Here is a 14,298-nt window from a genome sequence, read left to right on the forward strand (position 1 = left end):
GGTTTAGTCAGAGCTTGCTCATATGTAGAAGTTGTTGGTTGTTTTCAGCACAAGGTTAACCGTCAGGGACTGAACAGAACCTTGTGTGTGAGGGTACTGTTGACAAGTAAATGAAATGGCATGATGAAAAACATGTGGCTCTATTATATGGACTGCACTATACTCAAATCCTCACTTCAAAAAGTGTTCATCTTGTCTTTTTTTTTTTTTTTTGCTGTATATGTGAGCTTTAGTAATGTGCTAAATGATGACAGTAAGAAGCAAAGATTTTGTGTTTGTTTGTGGTAAAATGTGCAAATTATACAATGACTTTCAGGATTGTCAACCTTTTTTTTTGACTTGCTGTTGGGAACCAAATGTTTTGTAAGCAATTTAAGATTTTTCTTGCACAACCCCAATTGTATTGTGGGGCCCCTAGCACAGGTAGCCAAAAGTGTAAATAATTTAAAAATGGAATTTGTAATATACTTTGAATAAAATAGTAACAATTATCAAGTAATTAATGACGGTAGTAATGTTTTGACTGTAATATTGAAAATACATACTCTAGCTAACTTGAATGCTAACTTTCAACCAGAGCATGACTGCTGTGTGCATTTTTCATTTCTCTTTTTGATTTGTAACTAGTAGCACCTAATAAACATGCAAAAATAAATAAATTCTAGAGCAAATCGTTTTCTTAAAAACTGATGTTCACATATGTGGACAGCGGGACTAAGTTGTTATATTTTAAATTTAAATAATACCAGCTATATTAAGTCAGATTGTTTTTAATCAAATTGTTTATTATTGTGTTGGTTATTCATGATTTAGTGGTGATACAGACATTACATCTCATTTTCTGTAAAGCTGCTTTTGAACAATGTGTACTGGGAAAAGCACAAATAAAAAAACTATACAAATAGAATTGATTTGACTTATTTATTTAAATGTTCTCGCTTCGCACTGTCAAACAAACAATTGATAGCAAGTGCTGAAGCATTTTACCAATCAGAAATTAGCCTAATTAGTTCTGATACAAGTAATTGCAAGCATTGTCCAATCACTGCCAACCATGTTAAAATAAAATTATACATTATAAATTCTGTATAAATTCATTATAAATGCACTGATTACCATTGTCCCATGTCTGCCAATCATGTTGAGTAGTCCAAATATCAAGAGCCTGAAACAAAAAATTTTGATAGGTAGTTTGGATTGAATGCACTCCATAGGAAAGATATAGGATGCTCCCTTTCTCTCTGTTTAGTAAATGACTTAACCTCCTGTGTGCTGTCTGTTCCACTGGTGTCAGAACAGTTTGAAATGCACAGTTTTTTCATCCTAAATCCATATAAATAAATGCACAGGAAATATAGGATTTGTAATGAAAACCTTTTGCTATTGTACACATTAGTGTACATAGTGTTTACCAGCGTGATGTTTTACAATAAATCGATCAAATTTAAAAAATGGCATACTAGAGACTCTAATCTTTTCACTCAAACTGGTTTCAATGTAAAAATGTAAATAGATTTCTTATGTGATTTTAGTTTTGATGGCGTTTCTCCCAAAGAAAAAACTCAGCTGTGATCGCCGCCATGTTGTTTTGCCACATGACTCCATTAGTTGAAAGTTTAACCCTTTACTGACAGCACAGAGTCTTCTGACCTGAGATCAGTCAGTTTAAATTAAATTATGCATTGCGTATAGCGAAGCCAAAATACAACGTCCATTCGTGTGTATGCGGGATCGCATGAGGTTAAACGTTGTTTGAAAATGTTGTTTACAAATTACTTGTGGAAAAGTAAAGGAGTGTTTCCGGGTTCAGAACAAGTTAAGCTTGGCATAATGTTGACTTTCAACAAAAAAGTATTTCAACTCATCCCTCCTTTATTAAAAAAAGCTAAAATTACAGTTACTCACAGGCATTTCATTTCAATTACATGACGTAAACATGTGTTGGCATGATTTTAGTGTGATTAAATTGCTTACTACCTATATCTGTTAGGTTAGACCTAACTAAATCTGTCTAATACAAACATAAGATTTCTATTTTGTGGTTTCTATTTGTGGCTAAAACAGAGCTTTATTTTTACAAGGATGGAGACCGTTTAAGGACGATCTGTGACAGGCTAAACGATTTCCTAATTATGCACACAGTCATGGTTTCTTCATCTCCCCACTCCCTCTTTCTGTTCTCTCACACTTAAGCTGTGTGCATTCTGCGATTACCACAGACAACTTATGCCTGGGATAACCCAAACTGCAGCCCATAATGGTCGAGGCTGTTGCCATGTTTACATGTGTGTTTATGTTTGAGGGAACGAGTGAAAGTCTGGTTGAGCAGGGAGTCGAGTGAGGGAAGTTGGTGTAATCTCAAGCATAGATTTAATTAGCTGATGAATTCCAATCCTGACGTGCTGAGTGTAGGAGTAGTATCGACGGGGGGGAGAAAGAAAGGGTGTTCGCTTGTGCACGCGTCGCCCTGGGCCATGGGGACTTTCCTGACTTTCCTGATGTCATACATAAATCCTGCTCCTGACAGTTCCAAGTTGCTGTGGAAACGTGAATAAATTGCTTTTGCAACATAATTTTCTGCAAGTTTCCCACTGACTTCAGATAAAGCACACAATGCGGCCGCACTTACATAAACAACAAAATCACTGTAATTTCCACGTCTTTTTTAGCCTACAAATGCAAACAAGGAGCAATTTGGAGTTCACAGCATGTACTGCATCAACGCAGTGGCTACTGCATCTAGAAACAGCTGGAATAATCAAATTATAGTATCTTTGTTCCTCTAATAGCTCTATTTTGGCATATTTACCCCATCAGTCAATTAGACAATTTAAAACCCGTGTCCTGGCTGTCTAAGTTTGGAGAAAACAATGCCCTAAAAAATGAAAATTGCTTGCGGCGTGCCGAGATCCCTTGAAACCTCTTCACAAAATCTGCAGACATAAATCTACTTGTACCTGACAGAAACATGTCTCTCTCAGTTCTAACTGGTATGATTGAATGTTTTGGCATGCATTAAGAGCATGTTTGCACAGTCCAAAAAAACATAATTATCCCAGCAACGGTAATGATAGCTACTGGATGACCGCCAAGCCATACATCTAATGTCAATCCATGCACAGTATTATACGGACTATTTGAAAATGATACAAATTTGCGTTGCGAAGACTTGTGAATATCGTTTCTGTCTCCCGATAATCAGCTGGCACTCTCTTTTGTTTTCACAATGAGGTGTGGTTACAGAATCGCACTGTTTTTTTGGGACTAATTCATATCATGCAACTTGGTTTGTCTTGATGGAAAAAGGTGTAGGTATGATTCTTAAGTGTGTCAAATTTAATGAACCAGTTATATGAACTTACTCTCTCCCTTGATTTCTTCTCTCTCTCTCTCTCTTTCACATCTCAGTTTCAGTCAGGGAAACCCTTAGTAATAATTCCCCTTACAGTTATTACTAAGGGGTTTCTTAATTTAAGGTATTTGTTGCAACTGGGCACAGATTTTCAGTTCATAGTCACTTTTGTTCATGTAATCAACAAACAATTCATACTAATTGCACACAGAACAATTGCAACATTATCAGATATAATTGAGCTGTTGTGCTTTTGATAGCTTTCAAATGATATGCTCTGAATGGAGCAATTCATTTAAAGCATTTGGTTGTTTGACAAAATTTTTACAAGCTGGATAAAATCTTTGATGCTCTGTGTTTTCCACTAACACCAGGGCATGCAACTGTGTGCAGACAAAGATACTTGATGTCAACCATCATCACAAAATTGATCTAAAAAAATCCTTTTCTCAGATTAGCGTTTTTTGCGCTTAATTTTACTATCTTTATTTTCTTGTTTTATTTATGCTAATGGTAACTGGTAGCTTTTAAACAGCAGGGCTCAACAACAAAGGTTCTACAACAAATAATTTAATAATTTGTTTTTATTTGCAATAAAGCTGGAAATGTTACAGCTTTAAATGAAGACATGCGGTCCAAGACGTTACTGATTTGTTTGTCATTAACGGCCCATTCTAAACTATGCTTTCAAAACGATCACATGTCTGCTAGCTAAATAATGTATTTACATTAGCCGAATTCAACAACCTTTCAATACATCCCAGAAAGTTATGTTTAAGAGTGCAAGATATGAAAACCCATATTCAAGATCAATGAATGTAAGATGTACAACTGAATATGCAGCACTGGCCTGATAGGGCAAGTGACACTTCACACTGACCTTTGGCCATCGTTATTGCTTATCTCTGAACATTTATGAAATGTTACTGAATGAAATCTCTCAATTTTTGAGGATTACTCCTTGTATGTCTGTCTCATACATATGCATTGCATTGTGCTTGTCAGATCTCCTTTGACCTTGCTGAGTACACTGCAGACGTTGATGGGGTGGGTACCCTCCGGTTGTTGGATGCGGTGAAGACCTGCGGTTTAACTGACAGCGTCCGCTTCTACCAGGCCTCCACCAGCGAACTCTTTGGGAAAGTGCAGGAGATTCCCCAGAAAGAGACCACCCCATTTTACCCACGATCCCCTTATGGTCAGCGCACATATACACGCATATGTAAACCCATATGTCTAAAGACAAACAGAGTCTTCATTCAATTTTACACAAAAAAATAATTGGTGTGCATTAGTTAGTGATGATTTTATGTTGGTAATGTGTTATTTTGTTATCATAACACAAGGTTAAAGGAATATTTTGGGTTCAATTCAAGTTAAACTCAATCACTGTTTTAAAAGTATAGACACAAGACATAAACAAAATCGTGTTAACATGATTTCAGTGTGATAAATTCGCTTAACCTTTTTTGTATAGTTATAGCATATTTTAGAACTTCATTGCAATGATGATGTAATGTCAACAAACCCTTAAACGGCTGAAAAATAACGGTTTAAACAACTTTACAGCTCAAATAATATATACGTTTTAACAGAAGAATTCATCTAAGTGCTTTTATACAATTATAAGCTTCAGATTTCTGACTTTAAACCCTCCAAAAATGTGACCCATTGAGGGATGCATTTAGGGATACCAATAACAGATATTTAAAAAACAAATTATAATAATTTGTAATCCTTTTACCTGGAACTGATAGCTAATTCTTTAAAAGCTTCTCATTTGAAAATATTGAGTTATTTAAAAGCTTGGAATTTGGACTTGCTACTATTTAAGGTTTTGCAGTTGTAACATGAACCAGAAATGTGCCTGTATTATAGATGTATGCTGATTTGAATGAAAAATATTTTTTTTTAAATACACTTGCATAAATTGTGTGGTGCCCATTTATGTGAGAGTTTACGCTAATCCTGATGACTCGCTAACAGAGAGAGAATAATGAACTTCAAACAGCTATAATAATCTATTAAACCAAAATGAGCTGATAAACCGCATGTAACAAACATTAAAACATCACAACACACAATACAAACCCTAATCTCTGTATGCATCGTGTTATAGTTATGATAGCAGCCAGACTGTGTGTGCAGCGGTGGTTTGTTTGTTTCACAGACGCTTACTACAGCGCTCATCCTTAACTGTTCCACTGTATAATTTATGAAAGTGAACACAACAATCATAATGTGAATAGGTAACATCATGCAGTTTGAATAGTCATGAATCATAACAAGCACATTCGTTTCATTCACAAACTAATGTTTTTAGCCATCACAAATCACTCTGTGAAACTTGTTTTCTGTGAACCGTGTTAGGTTGTTTTGGGGCTTGTTTTAATCGCAGTGCCGTGCTGCAAGTAACAATGTGCAATTTCCCACAGTCTGTTTATGTTTTTTTAAGTAATTGGCAAAAATTTACAAACAAGAACTGTACCAGTTTTTGTTGAATTTTTTGTTTATTGCCCCTGAAACATAAACAGAATATGGGAAATGGCCTGTCGTTACTCATAGCAGAGGATCCCGAATTAAAACCAGCCCCAAAACAATGTAACAAGGTGCAGAGATGTTGAAATAATCCACACTGGGCGACATCAGCTTGGATCTCACCTGCTCTCACTCACACAGAGATGTTGTGTGTGCACGCACACTGTCGCTTTAGGCTGCCCGAGTCCCTGCCTGAAGGAAAGACGCTGCAAGCAGTCAGAGTTTCTCAGCCGCAAGCAAATAACCGTTGCAAAATATCAGCGGTAATTCCATTATCGGCGTGATAATATCGAGATTTTCCCGGTTATGGGCCAATAATATATTGGCCACCGATATATTGTGCTTCCCTAGACCCATTCATTTCCATAGTAAGTGCCTCACTGTAACTCACTGTTTGTGCTTTTTTTTTTAAAGAAAAGTAAGGACGAATCAAAACATTTATGCTGTCGATTGAGTTTAATTTGTATTGAACCTGGAATATTCCTTTAATCTGGAAATATCAAGGATGTATAATCTATTTTATAAAATCTTAAACAGAATGGAAACTTCATTGGAATGTCTAATTGTGAATATATATTTTTTTAGATTTGCTTTTGTCTTATTGGAAGCATTTTCACACCAAATATATTTGTTTAAATTGTTTAAGTCCAACGACTGGTTACTGAAATACAAATGGAAATCCAGGCCAGCAATATGATTTCTGAAAATCCTTATTTACAGTAGTAGCAATAAACAACTGGCAAATGCATAGAAAACTCATAACAAAAAATGTAAACCCTGATAATGGAGCGTAATCTTGCATTTCTCATCTTCATTTCATCCCTACCTCTCTTCTTCTGTTTTGGTATTTTTTTCTCCCCAGGTGCTGCTAAGCTCTATGCATATTGGATAGTGGTAAACTTCAGGGAAGCCTATAACCTTTTTGCTGTGAATGGGATCTTGTTCAATCACGAGAGTCCTAGAAGAGGTCAGAGTTTAACACACACACACACACACACACACACACACACACACACACTACACAAAGTCACCCGACCTCCTAAGATACCTAATTTTGGCCTAAATTTGAGGCAACATCAAATGTATTATGCATTCTCATGATAAATTGCGATGAGCTTAGTAAGAAATATCCATCCAAAGATTCCATAAAGACAAATAATGATTATAAATATAACTTGATTTTATCAAAAGAGTATCAAAAGTGGAAAAAAAGTGAAAGTTGAAAAAAAGTTGTTTTTTGAAATGTATTGTTTTACTCAATAGACTTTAGTCAGGGTAAACACCATATTTTATTATTTGTGACTGAAAACATAACTTTAAGGGATAAGGATAGGATATTTATACATTACAACCCATTGAACAGTCTTTATGACTATCCCTTTTTGCTTCCTTTTAAAGAGTATTTCATTTCAATTTTAATTTGGTTGGAATTGGTAGACAGCTACTCATGTAGGCATTAGAGAGCAAGTCAGGACATCAAGACAGCTCACTGAAATTTTTAGTAAAGCCTGGGTTGCATTATACAATAGCCACACTGCAGACTACAGTAAAGGAAGTGATACAAGAGTCCAAGGAGAATATTTGGTGTGTGGCCTGCCAGTGATGTCTCATTGTGATTGGTTTATGGGGGAGTATCATGACACAACATGTGGTAAAGGGTGCAGCCATGACATCTTCTCAACAACAGTTTTGTTGTGTGCTGCCACCCTCCTCTCACCCCCACCACCCCAGAGCGCAAGAACAGCAGTGATATCATCTGCTAGCATTAGCAAGGTCTCAGTGGTGGATGTTAAGTATGGGTATGTGTCGAGTTTGTTAAACCAGTGAAAAAATTAAGTTATGCACACCTGCACTCAAAACAAATATTAAATTAATGAGAGAGGGAGAGAGAAAATTTGTTTTCTCATAGGGGTAGAGTTTGTGTTGCTCCATATAAAGACAATAAAAGTCTATTGTACATAGTCCATTAGATCAGTGGTTCTCGACCTTTTTAACTCCAAGGCCCCCACTGTCCAAGACCATAATTGATGGCCCCCTCACCCGAAACTAGATGTGTCTGATTAAAATAATTAATCATGGATAAGTATTTTTAGCATTTAAAGTTGGATTATTTTAATTCTTTTAATACTTCTTTTTTTTAAGTCATCTTGAGGACCCTTAGTGGGTCCCAGCCCCCTGGTTTAGAACCACTGCTTTAGATAGCCAAGTAAAGGTGGGTTTACTTGGTTATAATAGCTTTATATAACACTAATAGAAGTTTATGATTTGTCCTTATTTAGATAGCCAAGTAATTATGTGTGTCTGTGTGTGATGAAGTAAAATGAGGAGAGAGGGAGTACAGGGGTGGAGAAGAGTTAAAAATAGCTAGACGGGGGAGAGGTGGATGGGATAGTGTGAAAAAGAAAGTCAACATAATTTCCTGTCCGAAATGTGTGGTTACACAGCCTCCCATATTTGGGGTGGCCTGCCATGATGAGTTAGTCTGGTTTGGACTTTTCACCTCTTAGCTAGTATCCACTTCCACCAAAACAAACTGGCTCCAAAACAGAGTTTACGAAAGATGAGGAGAATAAAATAATCTGTTCAAAATCTGCCATGAGTGTACAAAATAAAACGGACCTCATGTAATTGTATTTGCAAGTTATGGAGGGAAATTGTAATTTTAAAGTAATTTAACAATCTTGCATCAGATTCCAGTTCCTTAACAATTTAGCATTTTGATGAAGAAATATTTTGAAATAAAAAATGCGATTCCTATTGCATTTACTGCCCTCATGGGACTTTTGCCAAATTATATTATTTCAAATTCCATTCATTAATTTTGGAAAAATTGCACTTAATACAAAAAAACATTATTTTAGGGTTGCCCCCGACCGAAGATTTTCCTAGTCGACTACTAGTCGTTAGTTTAAGCCATTAGTTGACTAGTTGTCTCACATTTATGATATTTAATTACTTTAATATCTGTATTGGGGGGGGGGTCAGAAAATGGTTCGAGTTCCAGGGCTGAGAAAGAACATTATATGTAACATTCCTAACACTGTTCTACATTACAGAGAAATACTAAACCATAATAATGAGCCTTTAAAATCTAAAGTTAACAAGCGCACGCACGAAGCAAGCCACAGTGACACCGGCAAAAGCGGTAATGATCCTGAAAGTGTCGGGAAAAACTGTCTGAACTTTGTGCTAATTTATAGAGAAAAATACACATTAAGATAAATATGCAGTAAGCGAGGTGCTAATTTAGCTTCCCCACTCTCCACGAACTCTTGGATAAGCCAACTGCGCACATTTATCTAGGTTATCTAACGTTAGAGCGAGGACCATGCTAAGTGGTTAACGTTAGGCTACTTGCCTGTTATGAATGATAGGTGAACGTTTGTCTGCAGGGTTTGGATGTCACCCTCTTGGGGTCATCCTTTACCCTTTCGAAATGATCCCACACTTTGGATTTCCTGCCCAACATAATTAATTTATTATTTTCAATAATAAAAAAATATTACGACATCAATTAATTCATATGCAAAAATATAAGCCCACCAGCACCACTGATCTGCATCTACACAGTTAACGCTGCGCTCACAATGCGCCAAAATGATTGTCGAGTTCCCAAAATAATCTTCTTTTGATATAAAGATTTCGAATTGGACCGTGTGAATATAAAAATATTTGCCAGATGCACATTTTCCAACGCAAAAATATCGGATACCACCACCACAACCTTGAATTTCATCAGACATTTCAAAAACCACAATGAAAGGTAAGAAAATCATTTCATTATCCATAAAGATTAATATTTAAAATTACTGTTCAAATGTTTGAGGTTGTCAGTAAATTACAATAATTCACAATTAATCTCATGTTTTTTAGCGCGACAAGTTTGAAATGGTCCGACATTGCCTCTAAATGTGTGTGTGCCTTTTCTAAACCTTCTCAACAGTCAATACATAACCATTTGTTGGCAATATAAAAACATAACATGCAGATTTGCAGTCAAAACTCAAGTAGTATAAAATACACAGAATGCTCTCATGGTGATTATGACTTCTGAAGACTTTAACTAAAGCCCTTGAATGTAATACCTTTATGACTATTTTATATAAACCTCTTAAGGGAACTGACTGTCTTCAGAAAAGTTTCGATGGCATTTTCTTTTCATCTTACCTCCGTATAATGCCTAATAATGTGTTGTTTATAAGAGCAGGGCTGCTTTGTGTACAGGTGTTACCAGGGTAACGGCTATATTTCTGCTGTATAAGCCCCACTTACTGTGAGAGAGATCGAATTTTCATTTTTATTCAGCTCATCTGCCGTTTTTGTTAGATCAATGTGAAAATCTGACCGCATTTTTTTCACCGCATACACGTAGTGTTATACATTTTAACCGGTTAATTCTAAAAATCTAAACAATTCGGATAATAAGGTATATAGAAGTATTCACAGTATTTAAGTGCCCAAGATAAAAATACTGTGCATGTTCATTAATGCAATTTACTAATATATATTAGTATAACACTTGACTTGACCTGCTTGATTGGTCTGCACTTGAGACTTGGCTTGATGGTTAACACTTGAGATTTGCTTGACTTGAAATTGTGTGACTTGCTCCCACCTCTGCAGCAATGTTAAACGATCATGTCTGTCCTTCGCTGACTGCGTGATTTCACCACTTCCTGTGGAGTTTTTTTTTTCTGCGACCAACCGACCAATCAAAACTTGGTTGACCAAGAGTCTTCTCATCGACTAACATTTGGTTGACTATTAGGGGGCAGCCCTAGTTTATTTTTAACTACACATTGTCAACCTGCCAGTCAGTTCAGTTCCATGTGCAGTAATGATCAAGCAGCATCAGTCTGTCCAAGTATACATGATGCAATGTGTAATCTGATATTTGAAGGTGAGCATTATGTTAAATATACAATGAAATATATACCTAAATAAATGTAAAGTTTTTAAAAAAAACCTCAAACTCTTATTTTAGTAATCGCAATATTAAAGTAAATGTACTACGTAAGTATACTAGGCCTTAAGTACACACAAAACAAACAATTCCTGGTTAGTTTTGAGTTGGACATGATTATATTAAGTACTTGCAGTTCAGTTAGTCGGAAATATTAAGTAACTGATCTGACTTATTCATTATTGTTTTTAATTTCACTAAAAAGAGCTGTAGTTGTAAGTTCAGGAAACAGACTACACTAATTGAATTGTAGATAGTTCCGAAAAACCGTCAGTAGTTTATTTTTATTTCAGTTGATAATTTTTGTACGATGTTCTGGAGGCATGTATAGAAGAATGCATGTTCCGGAACCATTAACGAAAATGAAGTCATTCATTTTGTTAATCATGATGACAAGGCATACATCCTTGAAAGCCAGTTTATTGTAAAAAAAAAATAATAATAATAATTTACCAAACGAATAAAGCATAAATTAAAGTTATTGTTAGGCCTGTATACTTGACATGTCTTTACAAAAACTTAAATTAGCCTTACCCTGTTCTGTACATGGAAAAAGTAGGCTGAATGACATTCTCAGAATGATCTAGACTTTTCAAGACCATAAACTATCAGAACTATTTTTCCAATGCTGAGTTTATTTCAGAAAACAAGCTTTTGAACTTTTGAAAACTTTTAAATATTTTACAATTAAATTACACACTCTCGTTTTTTTATGTTCTCATGTTTTCTCTCTCTCCTGATGAAAGAAGAATATTTTAAAAAGTTAAACCTTTCCAGGTGAGAAGGGCTGCACCTATATGTAGGTGTCGATAGATCTCTCAACTATCTCAAACACATGCTCATACCGTTGGATGAGATGGGTTGCCCTTTCACTCCTCTTCAACCCACCTCAAACGCCTGTTTGTGTTGTCATGGCAACAAAAGGAAAGTGACTGAGATGCTCCTATTAATGTCTCAAATTGAACACCACTCCTCACCTTGTATCTCTCGCTTTCTGTCTCTCTCTCTCTCTCTCACACACACACACACACACACACACACACACACACACACACACACACACACACACACACACACACGCACACTCCCACATGCATTCCAAAGTCAATCATTTTTCACAACTTGACCAGTTTTGTTCTGATAGCTGGTGTGTGTGTGTCTGCATGTTTTATTTTTTCATTTGTTACCCTCTGATGCAAGAATAATTAAATCACATAGTCCAAAAATATCTTAAAGGGATAGTTCACCCCTTTTGGAACACTAAAGGAGATGTTGGGCAGAATGTTAACCTTAGTGACGATTCACTTTTATTTTATGTAGAAAAAAAGTGCAATGAAGTAAATGGTTTTTGAGACTAACATTCTGCCTAACATTTCATTTTGTGTTACACAGAGGAATGAAAATCATACAGGTTTGGAACAACTTAAGGTTGAGTAAAATTTTTCTTAGTTTTTTTGTGGGTGAGCTGTCCATTTAATATTGCACAGAATCATTGCCATTCTTTTTTTCCCAAAATGTATTTTGCATCAGATGAATTAAACAATAATTTGGAGAATAAACAATATCCAATGGTAGTCTCTTAGCGTTTAACAGTGTGTGCATCTGCATGAGTTTGTGTTCAGATATGTGTCAGGAAATAGGAACAGGGCCATGAACTGACAGTAATTTTTTCACATGCTGGAAATATCTGCGTGTCAGTGACTGATAGACCAGACACCTTGACTGTACTTTATTTCCACCTGGTTTGGCAGGGCATCTTTCCATCCATGACAAACTTTGCATAGATACTCAACGTTACCCAGAAATCAGATCCTCGGGTCCCCCCCTGTGGTTTGTCTGTGAAGACAGACTGACCTGGCTGTTTACAGTGTGGTATTTTAAACCATTCCTCTTGTGCCAAGCTCAGGCACCTGGCCGTGAGCTGCGTTTAGCATGGCATAGAAAGAGCCCTTTGTGATGTCAGCAAGGCTTCACTCAGGGGTCCCGTGATGGACATCCCGTAAGTGGAAAGAGCCCTCCCCTTACGATTTTTTTTTTATTCAGAATTTTCATTTTAAGATTGAATCAAACTTCTAGTTCTGGAATGAGAGGAGAAATTGTTTCTATAAATTGGATTCAAACTTTTTTAAAAATTTTCCATAATTGTGATTATTGAAGATTGTTTTAACGTTAATGCTGATTCTCTCTGCAAAGCTTTTACATAAAAACACACACGCACACGCACATATACATATAGTGAGCACAGACTTCAAAAAGTTTAATAGTAGTCCTTAATTTATACACTTATACAGAGTGCTGATATTACAGGCCTGGCTGTGGCATGGAGTTTTTTTTTCTTCGGCTAGAACTCCCACCTCTTATTTAAGATATAGCACAACCCAGCAGGACATGATTCCATCCACATTTTCCCACAGATGAAGCATGTGTGTGTGTCTGGCAGCTCTGTTGGACTTTGGACTGGTTTACAGATTCTCCAGGGTGGTCTACTGACTAGACAAGAGTCTGATTTTATCCCTGTGTGTGAATGTTGTTGCACGGTTCTGTTTGTGACTTACTTATGTCCATTTCCTGACTTACTTATGGATTCACTTTGGCCTAAATGCATAGATTTCATGGTAAAAAAAAAAAGGCAGGAGAGAGAAACCGAAACACAACAATCAAAGATTATAAAGACACAATGGATGTCCTAAATGAATACCAAAGACTGTAAATTGTAGGGATGAGTCACGATAGTTTAGTCGTACAACAACTGACTAATCGATTAGTGAGACTGACAGGTTTATCTAAAAAAATATATATATATTTTAGAAAGTGTGCTTTAACTTGACAATGTGCTTTGCTTTAGCTGTTAGCTAAACAGTTAGTTAACAGTTTGCATCAGAAATGTTGATGTGCAAATGTATTCCCTTTAAAGCTCTGTCACTAAAGCTATGCACATTCAGACTGATGTCTTTAGCTGTTGTCGTGTCTTGCACATTTTATTTTCGCATCCCCCACTAGTGTTGCGTTTTGGAAGACGTTGTGACAAAAAAAAAAGAAATTGTGCAACCTTTAAAGATGCGTATCGAGAACCTTCATTTGGTTGCATTTTAATCCCCTCGGTCTAGCTGTAACTGAATGCGAGAGTGTGTCTTATGTAAATGCCACGTAAAAAACACCTTCAACTGGGGTTAAAACCTTCTGAATTGTATAGGGCCTTCTGTATGTTCATTGAGTCAACTAGTTGTTCAGACAACTTGCCAGTCGAATTTGAAAAATATGTTGTTTTGCACGTCACTAGTAATGTTACATATCTGTGTGTGCTTATTTTTTCAGGTGCAAATTTTGTAACTAGAAAGATCAGTCGCTCTGTGGCAAAGATCCACCTCGGGCAGTTGCAGTGCTTCAGCCTGGGCAATCTGGACTCCAAACGAGACTGGGGCCACGCCAGAGATTATGTGGAGGT

At 36.3% G+C, this 14,298-nt stretch overlaps 1 protein-coding gene across 2 annotated transcripts in view; it reads left to right on the forward strand.

The window, feature by feature from the left end:
* Positions 1 to 14,298, forward strand: part of LOC127622228 (GDP-mannose 4,6 dehydratase) — a 90,802-nt gene that overhangs the window by 26,583 nt on the left and 49,921 nt on the right. For both annotated transcript variants that reach the window (XM_052096253.1, XM_052096254.1), the window contains 3 exons: positions 4,358 to 4,550; positions 6,753 to 6,857; positions 14,169 to 14,296. In XM_052096253.1, the coding sequence (XP_051952213.1) occupies positions 4,358 to 4,550; positions 6,753 to 6,857; positions 14,169 to 14,296 (426 nt within the window). The remainder of the gene's footprint in view (positions 1 to 4,357; positions 4,551 to 6,752; positions 6,858 to 14,168; positions 14,297 to 14,298) is intronic.

This window comes from Xyrauchen texanus, chromosome 28 (assembly GCF_025860055.1).
Source record: "Xyrauchen texanus isolate HMW12.3.18 chromosome 28, RBS_HiC_50CHRs, whole genome shotgun sequence".
Taxonomy (NCBI): Eukaryota; Metazoa; Chordata; class Actinopteri; order Cypriniformes; family Catostomidae; genus Xyrauchen; species Xyrauchen texanus.